Source organism: Choristoneura fumiferana, chromosome 3, assembly GCF_025370935.1.
Source record: "Choristoneura fumiferana chromosome 3, NRCan_CFum_1, whole genome shotgun sequence".
Classification (NCBI taxonomy): domain Eukaryota; kingdom Metazoa; phylum Arthropoda; class Insecta; order Lepidoptera; family Tortricidae; genus Choristoneura; species Choristoneura fumiferana.
Genome location: NC_133474.1, coordinates 11,359,120 through 11,379,852, shown reverse-complemented (window position 1 = coordinate 11,379,852; position 20,733 = coordinate 11,359,120). Strand labels below are relative to the sequence as shown.

General features: G+C 36.5%; 2 protein-coding genes across 4 annotated transcripts; one reads left to right on the top strand and one right to left on the bottom strand.

Annotated features, from left to right (window-relative positions):
• Nucleotides 1–11,801: 11,801 nt before the first annotated feature.
• Dus2 (Dihydrouridine synthase 2) lies at nucleotides 11,802–14,698 on the bottom strand. Of its 3 annotated transcripts, none has more exons than XM_074085584.1 (6): nucleotides 14,546–14,698; nucleotides 13,853–13,991; nucleotides 13,433–13,765; nucleotides 12,837–13,124; nucleotides 12,498–12,657; nucleotides 11,802–12,092 (listed from the first exon to the last, which is right to left on the bottom strand). In XM_074085584.1, exons 2-6 carry the CDS (start codon nucleotides 13,897–13,899, stop codon nucleotides 11,814–11,816), a joined length of 1,107 nt encoding a protein of 368 aa, XP_073941685.1. In that variant the 5' UTR covers nucleotides 13,900–13,991; nucleotides 14,546–14,698; the 3' UTR covers nucleotides 11,802–11,813. The 3 variants fall into 3 exon arrangements, with proteins under 3 accessions (XP_073941685.1, XP_073941686.1, XP_073941684.1); XM_074085585.1 differs by having other exon boundaries at nucleotides 14,550–14,698; XM_074085583.1 differs by lacking the exon at nucleotides 14,546–14,698 and adding an exon at nucleotides 14,189–14,524.
• A 436-nt stretch (nucleotides 14,699–15,134) lies between these two features.
• On the top strand, nucleotides 15,135–17,319 carry LOC141426577 (COP9 signalosome complex subunit 9). The gene is made up of 3 exons (XM_074085586.1): nucleotides 15,135–15,460; nucleotides 15,804–15,876; nucleotides 17,200–17,319. The coding sequence occupies exons 1-3, from the start codon at nucleotides 15,392–15,394 to the stop codon at nucleotides 17,235–17,237; spliced, it is 180 nt and encodes a 59-aa protein (XP_073941687.1). The 5' UTR covers nucleotides 15,135–15,391; the 3' UTR covers nucleotides 17,238–17,319.
• The last annotated feature ends 3,414 nt before the right edge of the window (nucleotides 17,320–20,733 follow it).

Genomic DNA, 20,733 nt, shown 5'->3' with positions numbered 1-20,733 from the left:
AAATAAACATTATGAGTTAAGAAAAACCTAGTAAAACGTCACTCATAACGCTCATGAAGTATCAGGGATGCATGCAGTGATACATACATTGATCAGCGGATTAAGCGGGTTGGTACTGTATGCGCGGCACCTATGGTATTTAGGTATGTGTGTCGATTCGCTTCGCATGTCCTAAACTCAGCATCATCATGCCACGTCTACAGTAGTCACAGTATGTCAATCAGTATGTATGTAAGTTATAAGTTGGTAAACTGTGCTGAAGGTGATAGGCGGCAAAAGCGAAGCCGAACCGGCACCTCCGCTACGCTCCGCCGCGCAGCAAAGCGCCGCCTCCGCCGGTGGTCCCAGGCGCTAGCTACTCCAATAGCATTCTCATCCATTTAAATCTCTCTTTGTAGAACTGAAGACTGAATGGAAATTCATTGCAACATTGTTATCTCGCTCTCAATCGAGTGCATTCTACCATAGCTTCACTTTTGAGTTGGCAGACATTGCGACGTCCCACAATCGCAACTGGAAGCATTCGAGTGTTGCTGGTTGATCACATCAGTTTTATTGAGTTACTTGAAATCGATACAATGGAAAGAAACATTTAAAGAGCAGCTACACAAAATACACTCGGGCATAAAATGGCATAAAATTAAGTGTAGAAGACACAACTTTCAAGAAAATTAAAACCTAACTTGTCGTATTTTGGCTGTTTTGTTTACAATGAAATCTGTCTTGAGAAGATTTTAAAATGTTGTTCTTTTCAACATTCTTCGTAATCACCTTTAAGCCCCCTTTGACCTTAAAAGGTTACCTTGTTTCAGAGCTACGACTCAAAAAGAAGAGCAGCAAGTAAAACAAAGTATTAAATTAAGTATTTTAAAGAAGCTCCCATAAGCGCGTATACGCAACGATAACTATACTCGTACATATACCTAGTAATCTCATGAACTAAATTAGGTACTAAAATAAAAACCAAATAAATTAATAATTAGAACGTCACAATTATTATTATTCCATCCAAATAATGGTGACACAGCGCGGATCCGGAAACAAAGGGCGTCTGCGCACGCGCCACTTGAGGCTCGTTAGCGCCGCGCCGCGCCGCGCTAAAACAATACCAACCTACGTTGCCATTATGGTAATTGCACACGACCATTGTTTGTTGTCCTTTCATTCCATTTACTTTAGTCCTTTGAAAACATTGCCAATAGAAAGTTAGCAAATTAATCGAGACAGGACTGTGTTGACACTCGTTGGCATTGTTCATGATATAAGGACATGGTTTTACCGTATAGTGACGTACCCATCTTACTCATCAAACCGATTGTATGCTAATATAAAAAATAATTATGCTCTCCTAACGAAATATGACACGGTGCTGCGAAGTTGTCAAGACTAAAAAATACTTAGTAAGTAAGTAAAGTACCTACCTTAAGTACATATCCTTTGTTTGTTTCATTATTTACATTTTCTTTAGGTAGGTAGGTACGAGTACATTAATAATTACTACAGTGTGTTTTTAATTCGTTTAATAGTACATATTCTCAAAATTTATGTGTATTTTATTTGTTGTTCTTTAAAAAACAGAAAAACTTAATCATAACTTGGTAATATATACCGCCATCATTCCTGCAGTAACGGTTTAGTACTTATTACTGCTGAAGCTAATAGAAGCTCCGTCTGTGAAAACATTCCGATGAATTCTACTATTAGCGAATGTATTTTTGTGCATTTTAATTTCCGCATTCCCAAATGTGCGCGTAATTTGGTGAACGATAACTTGGTACCTAGGTTCTATAAGTTCTATTAACAGAACTTTACTAGTAATACTCGTATTATATCTATTGGTCACATTTTTTGCGCGCAAGGAGCGCCGCTAACTATTGCCACTGAAATCATGAACGGACATTACGATAAATGCAACGGCTTTAATTTTATTCTACCCTCAATGTGTCACAAACTTTCCATTAAGCACGTACCTACCGAACAGACGGACAATCGAACAGTTACAGCGCAATCTGTTTCGGGCCCCCAAACTGAACAACAACTGATCCACCAGGCAACAAACAAGCGAGCGACAATAATGTCAGCAATTAAGGCGCAGGCGCAGTTCGCCGGCTAATGTGTCTATTAACGAATGTATTTGCCGTGTTCAGGCGGTCGTAAATTCCAACACAACTGGAGCAGTTGGCTCTTGTCGTCACTATAGCGATATATCATCCAGTTTTAAATAGCCACTTATAGCAGTCTTATGTTTAATAGGTATTAGTTGCTGCTGCCGAAAAGCGTGGGAGAGCATTCTAGTGAAGAATTAATAATAGGTACTTAATAATAGACAATAATAATAATATTATTTATTGCAGACACTAAATTAGGTAACAATATAATTACAATGTAGAAATAGAAATTACCTTAAATGTACATATTTAAATTAGTCCTTAATTATATTCCTTTATTAAGAATTTAAATACATGGCTAAGGCTAACATAAAAAAAACAAGTTATTACTTGTAAGCAAAAATATCTAAACACTCTTCTACGCCGTTAACAATAGAGTCGTGTTCGTGTTCAGATATTTTTGATCAAAATTTTGCTCACAAGTTTATGAACTCGACTGTATCTAAATTTTATTACTATTTTAAATATAAATGTATGTACGAGTGTACGTGTGTGTGTGTGTATGTTTGTTACTCCTTCACACTAAAACATCTACACAGATTTAGATAAAATAGATTTGGTATGTATGTATGTAGGTATACGTACATAGCTAGACGTCTGGAATAGATTTTAAACACAGTTTAGGTACTTTTTATCTCGATATTTTCAGTATCTGAACCAAATCTTTAAGTCTCAACTGCTAATACCGCTATGACATAAAATTTGGTACGGATGTTTTATTTACATGAAACTTAATGAAATCCACGCTATACCTACTTATTTGTGGGAATTTCCATACAAGTTTAGTAAAATCCTTAAATTTCAATTCCACTGCCGGATCTAAGGTGTTCGTGTGCAAAGCCGCGGGTAAAGTCTAGTAGTTCACAATTCCATAAGGTAGGTACAGTGTAGTATAAGAAGGTCAGGAAACTACGAATAATATAATGTAAATAAGTTTATTAAAAGCAAATTCTAAAAAATTACAAAGCCCCGAGAGAAACCTCATAGGAGACAGTGACAGGGCTGTTCATTATACAAAAATACGACAGCCCATAGACTGTACTGATGGCCAGCGTTAGGTACGTTCAATAAGTAGATAATATCACTAACTTGTTCCGAGCTTCCAAAACATAAGGTATACATTCACCTTAAAATTTTATTATTCATGGAAACGATTAGCTCCAAACTCCGAGACACTTTAGCAGCGACATGTGAAGATTTTAAAACAACATTCTTTCGGAGCATCATCTGTCTCGGGGAGCAATTTATTAAGTGTCGGAGCCGCCACCCGCGCCGCGCGCGCCCTGCGTCCTAATAACTTAACCCCCTTTTGTTTTTCTACATAAAGCTCACTATTTATTTATGAGATCTCCTGATTATGTCTCGGCACGCGTCCCGGCTAAAGCTGAGCGCTCAATTTAAACGGCGAGAGATGCAGCAGATACCTACATCAACTGAATATTTATTGTTTGTTTATGAGACATTTATGAGATAATTAGACGAGTAATATTGATCGGGGTTTTGACTTAGCTAAATGTTTGAGACTGTATTGTATCGACAGTCGAAAAGAAAACTACAAAAGCGCCAAAGTGTTATTTTTGTTTTTTTTTTTTCACTTTAATAGCAGGCGGTCGTGGCGGTGAAACTGAAATCTAATATCTCCGTGAGCATTGATTGATAGCTATAACCCTTGAGCCTTATTGTATTTAGCAGCTCGCCCCCTGGACTCAATATTTTGAAGTGTAAACACATGCGTTTGGAAACTTTTTAATTTGATTTTTGCGACCCCAGCGGTAATGAGATGCTACATGTCGAGATTTGAAGAGGAGCTCATTGAATTGTCGAAAATATACCTTCATGTGTGAGTGTCGCGTTGCTCGTCATTTAAATAATAGATACAAAGCAGGGTGACACATCGCGACGGGACATTGTCGATCTCAATACAATTGTGCTCCCTCCGACTTCAAGCTCAATCCCTGCTATAAGTAAATCAGTACAGCTCAATAAAATATTTATTCGATAATTCGAAATTATTTTTAGTTTTATGTTTAAACCTTGCTGGACTAAAATAAAATTATAATGCTTTTAGACACAAATTTGAGCATCTTGCACCACAACAATCATGCCTGAAAAAAATTACGCAGTGTACCTAAATTCCATTAAGTTTTGTTATTATGCGGGACCGCAACGGAGAAAAGTTTGTGGTTTGTAGCCGTCATCGGCAATCGCTCGTAATTTCGCGGTTTGACTCGAACACGCGCACATTTCCTTCGCCGATGTGGCTGTAAATCAAAAAACTCATTAGACTCTTGACCTCAATGATGAGAAATAAAAATGTTAGAGAAACTAAAATAACTGCGGTGGCTAAAGCGATCGCGACAAAAGCCGAACATGATATTATGCCGTGGTCCACGCTGTTAGGCATTTTAAAACTCTAATCCATCTTATATATTTATAAAGATATAAGAAGAAACTGACTGACTGACTGACTGACTTATAGATCAACGCACAGCACAGCCCGAACTGCTGGGCCTAGAAACTTAAAATTTGGTACAGGCGTTCTTTTCATGATGTTAGTGATCACTAAGAAAGGATTTTTAGAAATTCATCCCCAAAGGGGGTGAAATAGGGGGGTGAAGTTTATATGGAATTTTCTCATTTCTGGACTTAGAAGTATGAAAAAACATGAAATATATTTATTGTTTATTTAACTTGAAATACAAGAATTTAAGAAAAAATAACCATAAGTATGAAAATAGGTGTATAAATTCTCAATTACAATTAAAAATTTATCTGTGTAAGTGAAATGGATAAAATTCCTCCCTAAAGGGGTAAAATGGGGGGGGGGGGAAAGTTTGTATGGAAATTTTCTCATTTCTGGACTTAGAAAAATGAAAATAAGTTCTCGATTACAATGAAAAAATATCTGTGTAGGTGAAATGGATAAAATTAAGTAAAATGGATGGGGGGTAAAGTTTGTATGGAAAGAGCGTAGCCGTGTTTCCTGTAAGTTTCAGCTTCCTATCTTTGTTATTTTCTGATATGATTTTTTTTTAACTTTTCACAAACATGTTTTTTTTCCTCATTGGCTAATGCGAGCTACGTAATCTTTTAGTACAGTAATTTATGTATAGAGACTCACATATTCTTTAAATAATATTTTATTTTTCCAAAAAAAACCTTGGGTAAATGTAGGAAATAAAACTTCAGTAACCCCAAAATTACTATTCCACGCGGACGAAGTCGCGGGCAAAAGCTAGTCTACAGATAAAATGCAGCCCTGATTTCTAGGTGGCTATTCAACCATACCTATTTACTTAAACATTCTTACACTATATAGGTAGTAGTAGACCTTTAGCTAGAGTTAAAGCTAGAGTTTAAGCTTCTCTCTAACGCCTTTTAAGTATGTAGTTAGTTTGTGTTCCGGATAAATAAAAATAGCTTACATCATTAACACTACCGACTGCCCAGTGCCCATGTTGTAGGTACGTCATTGTAGTCTTTGATCAACACTGACGCCGTCGCGCAAGTAAATAGGTGCTTCTAGAACATCATTAAAAAAACACGAATTAAAGTTACACTTAGGTACCTATGTATCTACGAGTAAGTCAGTAGAAACTCAGTTGTTGACAGACTCCATCGATCAAATTATCATTAACCAAACCATTAAAGTACGTACCTAAACTGTTTTAAAGATTTTTAGAAAATCCCACGGGATAAAACGAATAAAGAAGATTTTATATATCAACTGGATCAGAAAACCCACAAGCTAAACTAATAAAATTAGGGATTGGAGATTTGGCTAACTGATGTACTAAATCTTGTAACAATACAATAATTTAGCAGTGACATCCTGCTCATCCTGGCCAGGATCGTCTCCGTAGAAGGGAACTCCTCAAAAGTTGATGGCAAACACAAAAGACTTTTACATAATTGTTAAATTTCAATGACAATGCGGTTATATGATATACATCACCTGATGCTGCAGCCAGGGTCGTCTGCTGATGACGGAACTCCTGAAGAGGTAGCACAGATACGAAATTTGACATGTATGTACGTTCAACGAACTGGCACAATAACTTTGCTCACCCGCGACCTTTATGCATGAAATGTGTCCATGCATGCAATCCCTCCACCTCCACACTGTAAGGACACACACAAATCACACAAATCCATCTATCACCACCACCAAATTGGACTGACGCGTTTCGAACTCAATCAGAGCTCATCTTCAGAGCAACACAACCGTTCAGCATGCTACAGTGTGAAATTTGGCAAAGATGGACCTAAAGTACCTAATACACAGGTTCACTAGGGAAAGATTTTTAGAAAACTCAACTTTGTTTGTTTCTTTGTTTGTTGGGTTCTCTGAAACGACTGAGCTGATTTAAATAATTCTTTTAACAATAAAAAGCTACACTATCCCTGATTGACATAGACTCTTCTTTCAGTAATAGAAAGCTACAATGTGTTTCTCATCGACAAATAAGAATATTAAAATAGATCATAACAGTAATTTACTTCCGGCGGGAACTTTACAATTTCTCGGGATATAATCCTATATTGTGTAAGTCGCAGGCAAAAGAAACGCGTAGTACTTTAACGTTTTCTCAAATTCCACCCCTGGATCAGCGAAACAGGGTTTCAAAGTTGGTACGAACTATGATTAATTACATAGGTAGGCTAATTTTTGAATTCCAAAATTTGCACCATCTGTCTAAAACAACGTCTGTATGTATTTGTATTTCCATGTAATCCTCCGAAAAATCAATCAAAACACGAAAAAAGGATCGCAGAAATTAAATGTATGTTACCCCAAATTTAACGCGAGCGAAGCCGCGGGCAAAAGCTAGTCTTATTATAAATGTAATGATTGGTAGCGACACTGAGTGTAACCCGACGCGGCTCCCGGCCAGTCGAGATGTCTCGAGGCATGACACGGATGGATGCGTGATGGACCACACGTGTGCCACTTCCGCTTGGCTGTCATCGGGTCCAGTCGATAGCACGGGGTCACCGTAACCAATATTGCTTAAAAACACCATGTGATTTTATCTTTCGTTGCCAAGAGTTCCGTATTGTAAAAAAGGATTCTGCTGGAGGAGATGAAAATAAGGAAAACTTTTTTTTTGTGAGCAGTGCTCGTGTGTATGACTGCTGGGGCTGTACCTAAAGCTATGGAGTGATGACCGTGTTCGAGAAGCCGAATGCTGTTAGACCACATGCTAGGTGGACGATCTGGCAAAGATTGCCATTTGCTCAGAGGGCCTACTCCGAAATTCGAAAATCGAAGTTCGTATCGTACCGCCCCTCTCACTCTCGTATTAAATAGTATAAGTGTCAGAGTGACGGAACGACACGCACTTCGATTTTCGAATTTAGTAGTAACGCAAAACTATCCGTCAGAAATCAGTGGGGATGGTATATTAAACTTCAGTAGGTACTTAATCTCGGTTAGTTAGTACATAATAAGCTTAGTTTTAAGGCTACACTTTTTCGTGCTTAGGTACTCAGTGCGCTATATTTTTTTATAGAATTTCACATTAAAGGCCTCTATTTTACCACTCTTTGTTACGAGTTCCTTGAATTATTTGACAGATCTCTGTAAACCTAGTCATTGTTTAATAGAAATATCGCGCCAAGTGCGAGTCGGACCGGCGCACTGAAGATTTAATACAAGTTTGTACTTTGTATCTATGAATATCCAGCATTATTAGAGAAGTGTTTGTTTCTAAGCAATTTAACGCAGCAAGGGATAAATTTTAGATTGGTTTGTGACAAAGGCAGTCATAAAAATTAAAAAATTCAAGCCTTTTTTATTGGTTGTGCCATAAGAGTTAGGTTCCAAACTTCACACCAAATTTCAAGTTTCAGGATAACTGGAAGTACCTATGCCGTCTTGGTTTATTCGGACCAAACAAACCGAGACGGCATCACTGATATCCGTCACTTAAAGTTAGTCGCCAAATGGTGAAACAGACCCTTAATATTCATTTTAGTTTGATACACCTCCGCGCGTTCCTGAGACAAAGGGTTTGAACGAATGGACGGACGGACGTAAGTACAGGCGAGTGGACGGACAACAAAGTGATTCTGATCCGATCCTATAGGTAAGGGTTACGTTTTTGCCCATTGAGGTACGGTAGCCTAAAAATTAAATTATAGCTACTACGGAACCCTCTAAATTTATACAGTGTGTAGTTAGGTTGGTGTACATTGAGCAATTCCTTCGTTAAGGCCATAAAGCCTGTACGTTCAAACTCTGGAATATAGAGGTCGATGCAGCCGCGGTTGCTACAGGAAACCGCAAACTATCCATCTAAATAACTACACAGCGTGTCAGATCTCCGGCCAGTTGATAGCTACCTAACGATACTCTTTTTAGTATTAACCATGTAATTTTATATTAACATCATATCGTATATAATCATCATCTATCTATCTATATAGGTTCTAAATATATATAAGTATATATCGACGACTGTAATCTGCGGGCCTTTGCCCAGCAGTGGGACACAAAAATAGGCTAATAAAAAAAAATACCTACCTAATGTATCAATACCTACTTAGAACGTATTTCCAACTGTCAAAATAAATTATACCATAATTATGTTTATATTAAGGACCTACCTTTCAAATTATATTCTGCTTTTATTCTCTTATTCTAACAGTCTTAATAATTAAGTACACCTATAAATGTATCATTTTAGAACATAACATAACTGCTCCATAATCCCGAGGTGGGCGTAAACAGCTACGACACAGTTCATACTAGGTATTGCAGCTTACGATCTAATTATTTTTAAAAAGTCGGGTATAAGTTATGTTTGCTGACGACAACTCTATATACTAACTCTGACATGTAATTACTTTATTTTGATTTTGATTGTGATTATGTGATTTAAAATATTGTTGTTATCTTGTTGTTTAGGTACTGTTCAAGGTTAGTAGAAAAGATACCGACTTCATTGAACCCAATGAAACCTTGTCCGTGATATCCGCATGGTTTGCTGCCAATAATTTATTACTACCTAAATCCTAAGAAAACTAAATGTATTAAATTCTCGTTGATAAATTAATCTAACTCGAATTCAGTTTCTAATATAAAGTTAAATGGTCAAACTAATGAATTTGCAAAATCAACACAATTTTTAGGAATAACTGGATTCTAAACTACAGTGGGGACCTCACGTCACAGCAATCGCGGCTAGATTGAGCTCTGCAGGGCTACTACGAAACTCGAAACTCGAAGTTCGTGTCGTGCGGTCCCTCTCGCTCTCGTATTAAATAGTGTAAGTGTCAGAGGGACCGCACGACACGAACTTCGAGTTTCGAGTTTCGTAGTAGCCCAGCTGCTGCTTTTGCAGTTTGGAAAATACGGCAGCTAACCGATGTGGCGACGGCACGGTTGCTGTATTTTGCTTGATTTAATAGCATTATTTCGTACGGCCTTATTTTATGGGGATCTGCTGCAAACATTGAGTAAATTTTTATCTTACAAAAGAGAGCAATTAGAGCAATGTATAATTTGAAGACGCATGAATCTTTAACATCTTTTTTTATTAAGGAAACAGGTATCCTAACCCTGCCGTCGCTTTATGCTTTATGTTTTTGAGATAATCGTGTATGTAAGGAAGAACATATGTGATTTTCCCACTAATGTCGATAAGCCAAAGGCTACTAGAAACACAGGGAAGCTTAAAGTTCCATCATACAGACTGGCTAAAACCAAAAAGTCGTTTCTGGGAAATTGCATACGTTTTTATAATAAAATTCCAAAAAACATTACAAATGAAACAAATACAAAATTCAGATCTATTGTCAAGAAGACATTAATACTTATCTAAGGCGTATTATAAAGTTAATGATTAAGTATATCATGCACAGGGATATTTGGAAATAATTCCGATCCGCATTAGTGATCCCTTCAAATAGCGAACCTACTTTGTTAAAGTTTAAAATAAAGTTGTGTTAAATACTTGTGATGTATAGATATCATTTAATAATATTGTAAATCTGTTAAAAAAATATATAGGTACCTCGTTGAGTTTCTTGCCGGATTCTTCTCAACAGAGGTTTTTCCGAACCGGTGGACGATTTTTTTTGACATTCATAAGTGTTTGTTATAGCCTAAATTGAATAAAGATGACTTTGACTTTGACTTTGAAAACATGTAAGTTATTTATGTTCAAAAAAAAAATCTTTGAAACTTTTTTTTTAAACCTGATTTGCCGCTTTATCTACCTATCTCATTCGAAGTTAAATTTGTACGTTGTTTTTATTTAAGTTCTATGATTAGAACCTAGCCTTTTGTTTATGTAGATATGTACTAACAATGATAATGGCAGCGTTGAGAGCTTCTGACTACAACAGCAACTCCCAACTTTAGTCAGTTATAATGAGGGCTATCGTTTTTTGTCTCACTAGATGGCGCACTGTTGCGTGAGGTTTATAGTATGGCTTTCAAAGTCTGTTATTACGGGTTTGTTACGGGCGTGAAAACAAAGTTTAGATTAAAATCATATTTAAAACACCTTAAATCCGTACCATAAAAATATCGAGCATGCCACAGTGTTGCATAGTCCCCGTTTTGTTCGGAAAAAAGGGAGGAAATAGGTTTCCGAAAGACAAAACTGTCTCAAAACACAGACATTCATTGCCCCGGAATGCATATTTGCCATAATTAATTTCAGATATTGCAAAATATTTACAAAATTATTCTAATTATAAATAAACCCGCGTAGCTCACCCAAAAACTATGAGTTTTGACATTTCGGAGACCTCACGCTACACTAGCGCCTCTAGCGGCGAATTCATTCGCGATAGCCCTCATTGCTCCTACCTACTCAAATCTAAGCGCTAAACACCGCCATGCCTTTATTTTATGATTGCATTTTTTTTATTGCATATGTCTGGGACCGGTCTAAGTCAATATCGCCACCATAATGCACAAAATCAGGCCGAATTTTCCGCACATTATCCGTCCACATCGCTAACCTGTGGAATAGGTGTATTTTTATAACCGTTTTAGGGTGTTCCTAATTGTGCAGGGTCGATAATACAATTGGAATAAACCTAATAAAAGCTATTAAAAAAGTAAATTAAAATATAAGTAGAACAAGAAAAATTGAAAATTGAACAAGATAATGTAAGTTAATGGTGAAAAATCTCTGTCACTGGCACTTTTACACTGTCTGTGATTCGCTACATACATGCAAGTACTTTAGTGCATTTAGGAACGCTATCGTTTCATGTTCAAGAAGATACACTTCATAAGTGTCAGTGTCAAAATGATCGTGATCTTCCCCGAAAAACGTAGAATAAAAATAAATCATCAAAATACTTTTATGCTATAAAATGGATATCAAGAAGTATACAAAACCTAAATTACCTACAACCCAGAACATACTTGAAGACATAGCTAAAATAGATGACATGGCCCACAATTCGACAAGATTGTCTTCCAACAACGATATACTTAGTAATGCTTACATTTGTTTCCACAATTTTGAAACTTTGCGGGGTGATTTATCAAAACGTAGTGAACTTAAAACAAAATTAGAAGATCTTAACCAAGAATTGGTCATTAAAATACAGCAATTGAAAACGTAAATGATTATTTATTTTGTTGTGAAAGGTAAATAAAAACTGCGATCAAGTTCCTGGTTATTTTATTATACTACCAAGTTGTAGCAATTCATCTTCTGTTACTAAACCCAGAAAAAATAAGCAGACTAAAGCTGCACCTTGTTCTGCAAACTTTTTATTCTTTTCCCAAAATGATGAAGTATACTTTTTTCCATTGAAAGTAAGTATTGTTTGGAACAGCTTTGAGACTTGCCTAGTATCATAAACGGGTAAGTCATGACCATTCTTCCCGCACCATGCATGAAGTCTGGCCTTTGGCAAATTTAAATCGTTGAAATTCCCTCGAATAAAACAGGCCTGAAATTTAAAATATTAGTTTTAATATGGCGCTAAGTAAAATTTAGATATTTGTGACATTAACTTTGTGGTTCCTATTCTTTTTGAGTCAAAAGTAAGAAGACAAATAATACACTTAGGGGCTGTTTCACCATCCATTGATTAGTGTTAACTGACGGTTAAATGTGATGTTGTCTCCGTCTATTTGAAAAAAAAAAAAAACAAATAGAGACAACATCACATTTAACCGTCAGTTAACACTAATCAATGGATGGTGAAACAGCCCCTAAGAGTAGTACTATGACTTGCTTTTTTCGCAAAACCAAAAAGGCGCAATGCTATCTATGGTAACCAACATTGCGGCCACCTATAGCTTTGCCACTAAATTTAGCTTAGCAATGTACTAAGTTTAGAAAAATTACATACTTTCAACTGATTTACTTCCTCAAGATTGGTATCACCCAGTTTTGTTTTTTTATAAGGAGGTTCCAATTCATCTGGAGTCACTTGCCACCTGCCTTTAATTCCCATTTTTTGATACTCAGACTGTTTTTTCTGACAGTACTCTCCAAGATCCCAAATTGTGCTGTCAATCAATAAAGAAACACATGATTAATAATAATAGACACAATATTTGACTACCACATTTGCAATTTATCTGCAAATTGAGTAGTTTCATGCTTTTGAGCTTATATATAGTTAAACTTAAGAAAAAATGTTAAGAGGTCTCCCTTGTCAGCAGCATTAAAAATAATTAATAGATACCATATTTGTTCCAGTGTTTGACACTCCAAAAACTGTCTTCCTCTAGGTGTTTCTTGTAGATCTCTCAAAATATTTTGGACACAATACTTGGTATTTGATGGGGAGTTATCATAATCAACAGCAAGTTGTAGGTACTCTTTAATTACAGTATCCATAGGAAGTAGCCCCTCTTTTCTAAAAATGGAGCAGTTCCACTCGGCAGCTCTGGCTAGCATCACACTCGTGCAACCAGTCATTTCTTTGAATTTGTATATGTCACTGTGTTTTTCAATTTCTTTTGAGCCACCACTGTAAAAATTGAATGAACAAGTTTTTCACATTTATATTCAGGGTAAGTGAAATCACAGGAAAAGAAAATGAACAATAACTGGTACTAGCTCACAACAGACAACTACTATTATTATGAGTCAGGTTATATTTGGACCAAATAAGTGAACATTAGGGAGGTGTGGAAGTGGTTGGAGGAAACCTTTACCAAGAGGCATATTTCCAGGATTACTGAGATTTAGTTTGGAAACAGCAACATTTTGTGTGTTGTCATAGTTCACAGTGGAATTTCACTGAGATGAATAGCTATTTATTTTAAAGCTACTTACTTGGCAATAACTGGTATAGATATTCTCTCAGCAACATAGCGAATTATATCTGTATTCACAGCATGTTGTGGCCTCTCATCTTTTGTTCTACCATGGATGCCTATAGCTTTTATACCTGAACTGACAAGTTTATTTACAAGTTCTAATGTTTCTTCAGGGGTATTCAGTATTCTTATTTTGCAACTAACATTTATGGAAAGGTTAGTGACTAGAGTGTTCAGTATGTTCCATGCTTTGTCGGGTTGACCCATCAATGCAACACCCATCCCACCTTTAATAGAAAATTCCTTGGGACAGCCCATGTTGATGTCTACTGCAGCTACATCATTTTCTCTGAAATTTACCCAATAACAAGATTATATCTCATCTTTGTTGCATTTTCTGAAAAAATATTATGTTGTAAGTGATATTTATACTTACACCATTTTGGCCACTTTTAACGCTCTGCCAGCGTCACATGTGCCCATTTGAAGAACAACCTGCTCTTTCTCTTCAGCACAAGTCCTGAACACAATGGTGCCGTCGGTTTGATCAACATAATCTATGGTGTTAAGTATATCTGAAAAACGTTGCCTTGATATTGACAATCATTGATATGGGCCTCCATAAAGTAACCCTGCGAGTTATTATAAACTATAGATAGTTTTCTACCAAAATAGAAAATTCAGTATAAGGATAAATTGGTAATACAGTACGTGCTTCTTATCCTTATCATTATTTTGAGTGAAGATTACTGATTAATAAGATAACACTTGCCATTTATTCTACGCTTAGAACGTAGAAACTTCCAATCAATTAATTCTTCTGTATACACAATGTCAGCGCCATAACGAAGTGCCAATAATCTCATAGGTAATGTCCCTATGCGCACCATAGGCGCAAGAATCAACTTATTTTCATAAGATAACATTTTAGTTCAATTAATAAATATTTACACTCATAACATAACCTTTTACGACACCCATGCACTAATTCTGTTGACATTTGATTTGACTATTGACTGACTGGCATGGCAGTGCATTCAGTCAGTGCAACGGTGCAAGGCAAGCAATGAATGGCAGCACAGACTAATAAGAGATACTACGTAATGGCAGTGTCGGTCGGTGTCGATACGTACTCTTTTCTTTGGTGTCGGTACTGTCGGTTGTTTGTGACACTGACACGTATCAGCAGGGCTACCACGAAACTCGAAGTTCGTGTCGTGCGGTCTCTCTGACACTTATACTGTTTAATAAGAAAGCGAGAGGGACCGCACGACACGAACTTCAAGTTTCGTAGTGGTCCTGCTGCTGACATGACTATTCTGTGATTTTTTTTCTATTTGTTCGTTCAGACAAGCCAAGGTAAAATTGCGTTTTTAAAGTGAACCTAATAAGAATAACGATAGTTTATCAAAATCGATTTAGCCGTTATGATTCCGAGTGAACAAAAAATCGGACATACATACTGTTTTTGGGCTACACCGCTGTTGGATAAAATTATATTTGTTTGTCACTGATTTTGATGTTTTATCGGTATAATAAAAAAAAAACCGAATTGATAACCTCCTTTTTTTGAAGTCGGTTAAAAATGAATATCTGTCAGACATAAAATAAATATCGGTTAAAAATAAATGTCTGTCAGAAATAACTACAGATGAAACGCCAATAGTGTAATTCGACCATTATATAAAAATAGGAAAATACACCCGTCAAATATCAATACAAAATACAAATTTGACGTTTACGCAAACCGCGTCAACGAAACCGAAACGCAAATTACGCAAAACATGCGCAAAACGAACGAATCAATCATTCGTGGTGTTTAGTTTAAGTGGTGTTGTGTTAGTTGTTGTGTGTGTGGTGAAAATTTAGATTTCTTACTTATACTAGCCCTAGTAGCCCTGTCAGAACAGACCAATTTTACAATACTTTATTAGTTTGGAAATAAAAACTTTAAAGCTGTAAAACCTGATCAATTATGAAGCCGACTGTAGCTGCTGATGAAATGTTTCCTGAAGGAGTAGGCCCCTGGATGGATTTGGAAGAAGTATGTTTTGAAATCATGTTTCTAAATTGCATAGTTACAGTATTGTCCCAGATACATTCCCGTTACGCTCCGCAATACACGGCGAAGTAATATTTTTCAGGAAGATTTTTTTTGCACTGGTGGTTGCTATTAAATCAATTGTAAGAATAACTACCGAATGGACTGTGGAATACAAATTTTTCAATGAAAAGTCAACTTTAAATTTATTGAAATAATTCCGCAACTCATAAAACTGAGAATTCTTGGCTTGGTCTTTAGAACTATGTAGGGTAATAAAAATCAGGACTTATGAGGATATACTATACTTACCTAATTGCGTTTTAAATAGAATTTATTGTTACAGGCCGGTGGTCCCTCAAACCTCCTTATGGATTTAGCTGCCAATGAGAAGGCTGTTCATGCAGATTTTTTCAATGGTACTTTTCCTTTTAATAAGTGGGAAGATCGAAAAATAAAAGTTACATTATTGTAACCAATGATGTGAAGGATGAAATAGAAACAATTGTAGTGGGTCAACCTACAAACTCCTATAACAGACCAGCATTTTTGACTGATTTACTTTACCATAACAAAATTTTGATGATTGGTTGAGCTAAAATGAATTTATTTATATGTAATGTGTACTTACAACTTTTTAACCATGGGTTTGTTTTGTTTTGTACAAGGGTGAAATTTGATTATAAAAGTTTAAATTCCTTCAAGATTAAACCTGGATTTTTAATCCCACGGAAAAAATGTAAACAAAGTTGTCATTGTCAAAGTGACATTTCAGGGGATTTCAAGGTTTGGGCCCGCTAGAAATATTATATTAAGTTCTGTTGGTGCCATGTTTTTTTTTCTATTTTCGATAAAAGAGCCGTTTTTACGGGAGACAACTTACAAGTTGTCTTTTGACCAAGAAGTACACGGACCGGAGTCCATCCTTTCATTAAAAAATGAACGAAAAACAATGGAAAATGTAACAATGAACAACTTAACTACAATAAAAATATAACAACAATGTTTACAGTAAAAAAAATAACAGAACAAGAGTCACTGGAAAAACGATTATGAATTCAGTCTCAAATGTTAGTGCATTGTGTGACGTCTTGCAATAAACAAATTATGCATACAAAAACAGTACTCTCTTTTTAAATTAATATATCAAAGCATAGTAAATGCCAAAGATTTTCATCAGTAAATTAAAATATTTTATCTTGATTAAGAAATACAGTTTTTTAATGGGAAGTCGATTTCTGGCAAATGTGGAAAGAATAAAATATCTTGAATTCTGCAAATGTTTTTTGATAACGGCAACACCTGTGTTTTCATTTTTTCCATGGGATTAAAAATCCGGGTTTAGTTATTTTGGGTAAGTTAGTAAGTAGTTGTTAAGGGGTTAAGGGTGTTATAATTTTGATGCAAAAAGACAAATTTTGTTGCATTTTTTTATTTACATTTTAATACATTTTACTTTCAAGCAAACTTCACAAAATACAAATCAATTGTAAGAATAACTGCCAAATGTACTTGGTGGTGTACAAATTTTTCAATGAAATATGAACTTTAAATTTGTGAGTAATTTTCAAAATCAAAAAAACTTAGAACTCTCGCCTCGGTCTGTAGAACTATGTTTAGTAAAAAAAGTCAGGACTTACAAGGTTATAAAAAGCGGTTCAACTGTTTTTTGAGATGTTGAACTTTGACATGACAATGTGGGGTTTTTCACTTTTCTAATTATGCACAAATGTCTGTTTCAGATTTTGAAGATATTTTTGATGATGATGACCTGAAGTGAGCCGCAATTACTATAAATAGAGTTATTTTTTTAATATTCCTATTTAATAGAAACTTCTCAATGTCATAAAACTGTGTTTTTACTTTTGGATGTTTTAATTTTATTAGATTTAGGGGCTGTTTCACCATCCATTGATTAGTGTTAACTGGCCGTTAGGTGTGATGCCGTCTCTATTTGTTTTGTTCGAATGGACGGAGACGGCATCACATTTAACTGTCGGTTAACGCTAATCAATGGATGGTGAAACAGCCCCTTACTATTTTTGTTACTGATAATTACTTGAAAAAAGTAATAGCAGTAATGCTCCTTCCTTCTTCAAACAGTTGTTTGTTATACATTCAGTTATGCTCACCATCTACTGTACCTAAGCAGAGCAGACTCTTAACAGAACAGATGTTCTTCCACTGAATTAGAAGCTTGTCCCTCTCTGGTCTGCTCAGTCCATTACCTCCATTTCCGCTCGCTTTTTGCGTTGCCTGTGCTGGATGAGCAAATTTAATCTTTAAAGCCAGCACAAACAGAATTGGAGAGGTATCGTCCACCACCACCACCCAACCTATATACGTCCCACTGCTGGGCACAGGCCTCCTCTCAGAATAAGAGGGCTTGGGCCATAGTTCCCACGCGGGCCCAGTGCGGATTGGGAACTTGATTGGATTGAATTGCTTCGCAGGTTTGTGCAGGTTTCCTCACGATGTTTTCCTTCATCGCAAAGCTCGTGGTAAATTTCAAATGTAATTCCGCACATGCATATCGAAAAACTCAGAGGTGCGAGCCGGGGTTTGAACCCTGTATCGTCTATCAGTGTATATTGATCTGGACCCTTACAATATTGCTGGAATGCCACGTCATACTCTGCACGGCAAGTAATTTCGACGCATACACTGGCTCATCCCACTCAGGAATCATTCAGGGAGAAATCTACTGCAGATTCAGATTCCAGGGCGTAAGCATGAGGTCCAAGACAAGCCTATTAAAAAAAAAGATAAGCTATTTCAATATAGCATAAAGAAAATAAAAATTAAATAACTGAAAAAATTAAACTGCCGAAAAAACCGAAAAGCAAAAAAATAATAAACCTTTTTCTCCTAGTTTGAAGTCGGTGCCGCAGCACTAGCCATCAGGAGTACCTAATACTTAGAAACCCATCAGGTAGACTATAGGTCCACTCCTGATGGCTAGTACTGAGGCACCGACTTCAAACTAGTATCTAGATAATAATATCTTCATATTAGTATTAAGGTTAAATAGGAGAGAAAGAAAAAAGTTTATTATTTTTTGCGGTTTGGTTTTTTCGGCGGTTAATTTTTTTGTTAATAAGTTTTTTTTTTATGCTTTTTTCCAACCCTGGGGTTTTTTTTTTCTAAATTTATATAATGCCAACTTCAAGGCATACCCTATCCAATAAAAGATAATTATGAAAATCGGACTACTCTGTAGAAAGTTATGCATGGTCCAAGATGAATTATTGTGAGCGAGCGCGCGAGACAATCATTCATCTCAGGCCTGCAGGGCTACTACGAAACTCGAAGTTCGTGTCGTGCGGTCCCTCTTACACTTATACTATTTAACACGAGAGCGAGAGGGATGGTACGATACGAACTTCGAGTTTCGTAGTAGCCCTGCTGAGATCGTGTTGCCTAACGATTCTGACGCTCGCGATCGCAATCAAATGACAGATTTCGTATACAAAACTGTCATTTGATTGCTATTGCTATCGCGAGCGTCAGAAACGTTAGGCAATAAGGCCTCTGGTCATACATTATAATCAGCTGGGCAACTACGAAACTCGAAACTTGAAGTTCGTGTCGTGCGGTCCCTCTGACACTTAGGGGCTGTTTCACCATCCATTGATTAGTGTTAACTGGCGGTTAGGTGTGATGCCGTCTCTATTTGTTTTGTTCGAATAGAATAGACGGAGACGGCATCACATTTAACCGTCGGTTAACGCTAATCAATGGACGGTGAAACAGCCCCTTATACTATTTAATACGAGAGCGAGAGGGATCGCATAGCACGAACTTCGAGTTTCGTGTTTCGTAGTAGCCCTGCAGTGACTGCAGGGCTCCTACAAAACTCGAAGTTCGTGTCATGCGGTCCCTCTGACACTTATACTATTTAATACGAGAGCGAGAGGGACTGCACGACACGAACTTCGAGTTTCGTAGTAGCCCTGCTGAACAATCAATCATCCCTATCCTTAGTGTAGGAATATTTTTTCCAAATTTAAATGGGACTACTCTCGGGGTTAGACGCTTTCCATTAAAAAAAGATAAAAGAATTATCAAAATCGGACTCTTCTGTAAAGTTATGCTTGGTCCATACGTAGTATCTCTTAGTAGTCTGTGGCTTGGTCATACATAGGTAACAATAAAAATTGGTCAAGTGCGAGTCGGACTCCTACATGAAGGGTTCCGCAAACAGTTCAGTAAGTTTTTCTTAAAATTCTTCTAATACCTATAAGTTTTTTTTGCTGACTGTACTTTATGCCCCTGGTTACCAAAGTACTCGTCAAGACGACAAACGAGTCCAAACTTGATGCGGTCGTGTCGTTTATCACAGAGTTCCTATGGTCACCCGCTAACTTTATCATCAGGTCTACTCCATGTTATAATAATATTGCATTGTTATCGGATTTATACAAGCGTGTAAAATTTCAGATCAATCGGTTAACGATATCCAATTCAAATTCGAGTTGAAAGATTCCACTCGAGCAAACATAGTTATATTACACTGCAAATAAATATAATGCTTGTAATAAGTTTTTGTTAAAAAAATAATTTTTAATACAAGCTTTTTTCCGAATGCACTTTTTGTTGACTGTACTTGCATTGTCATCTAAACTACACACGGAAGAATAAAAAGAATTGGAAGTGCTATGTAGGTGCAGCATGCGAGACACAGGTAAGCGGCGATACGCTTACTCGATGACATGACAGTCTTATTCAACATTGCGTAGAGTATGGTCACGTACTTAACTTGTTTTTCAGTAATGCCGTATTCCTTAATTCTGGAATGCAAAAATGATAGCAGGAAAAAAAACTTACTAATGGATGGATTTCTACGTGTCATCGAGTAAGCGTACGCCGATTACCTGTGGCACGCACGCTGCACCTACATAGCACTTCCACTTTTTTATTATTCCGAGAAACACCATATCTGTACCAAATTTCAAGTCGGTACCATTAACTATTGAGGAGTTCCCTCCTGCAGATGAAATAAAAATAATGCTTTTCAATTAACAGATCAAGAAAGGTTCGTGTTGAAACAGCAGTTATTTAAATATATATATTATATTAAAAATTAATTCAGACTATTTGCTACTCTAGCGCCGGTCTGGACTGGAGGGATTTGGAACTGTTTTTTACCACAGAAGCTTGCTTCGACACTTGCAATATCTCCAACAAACGAGATTGTTCTCTTTAAAAATTGTTACACCAGTCATTACGGATATTTCTGCTTGTATTACTGTAGTGACTGGACTGTGTTATGTATG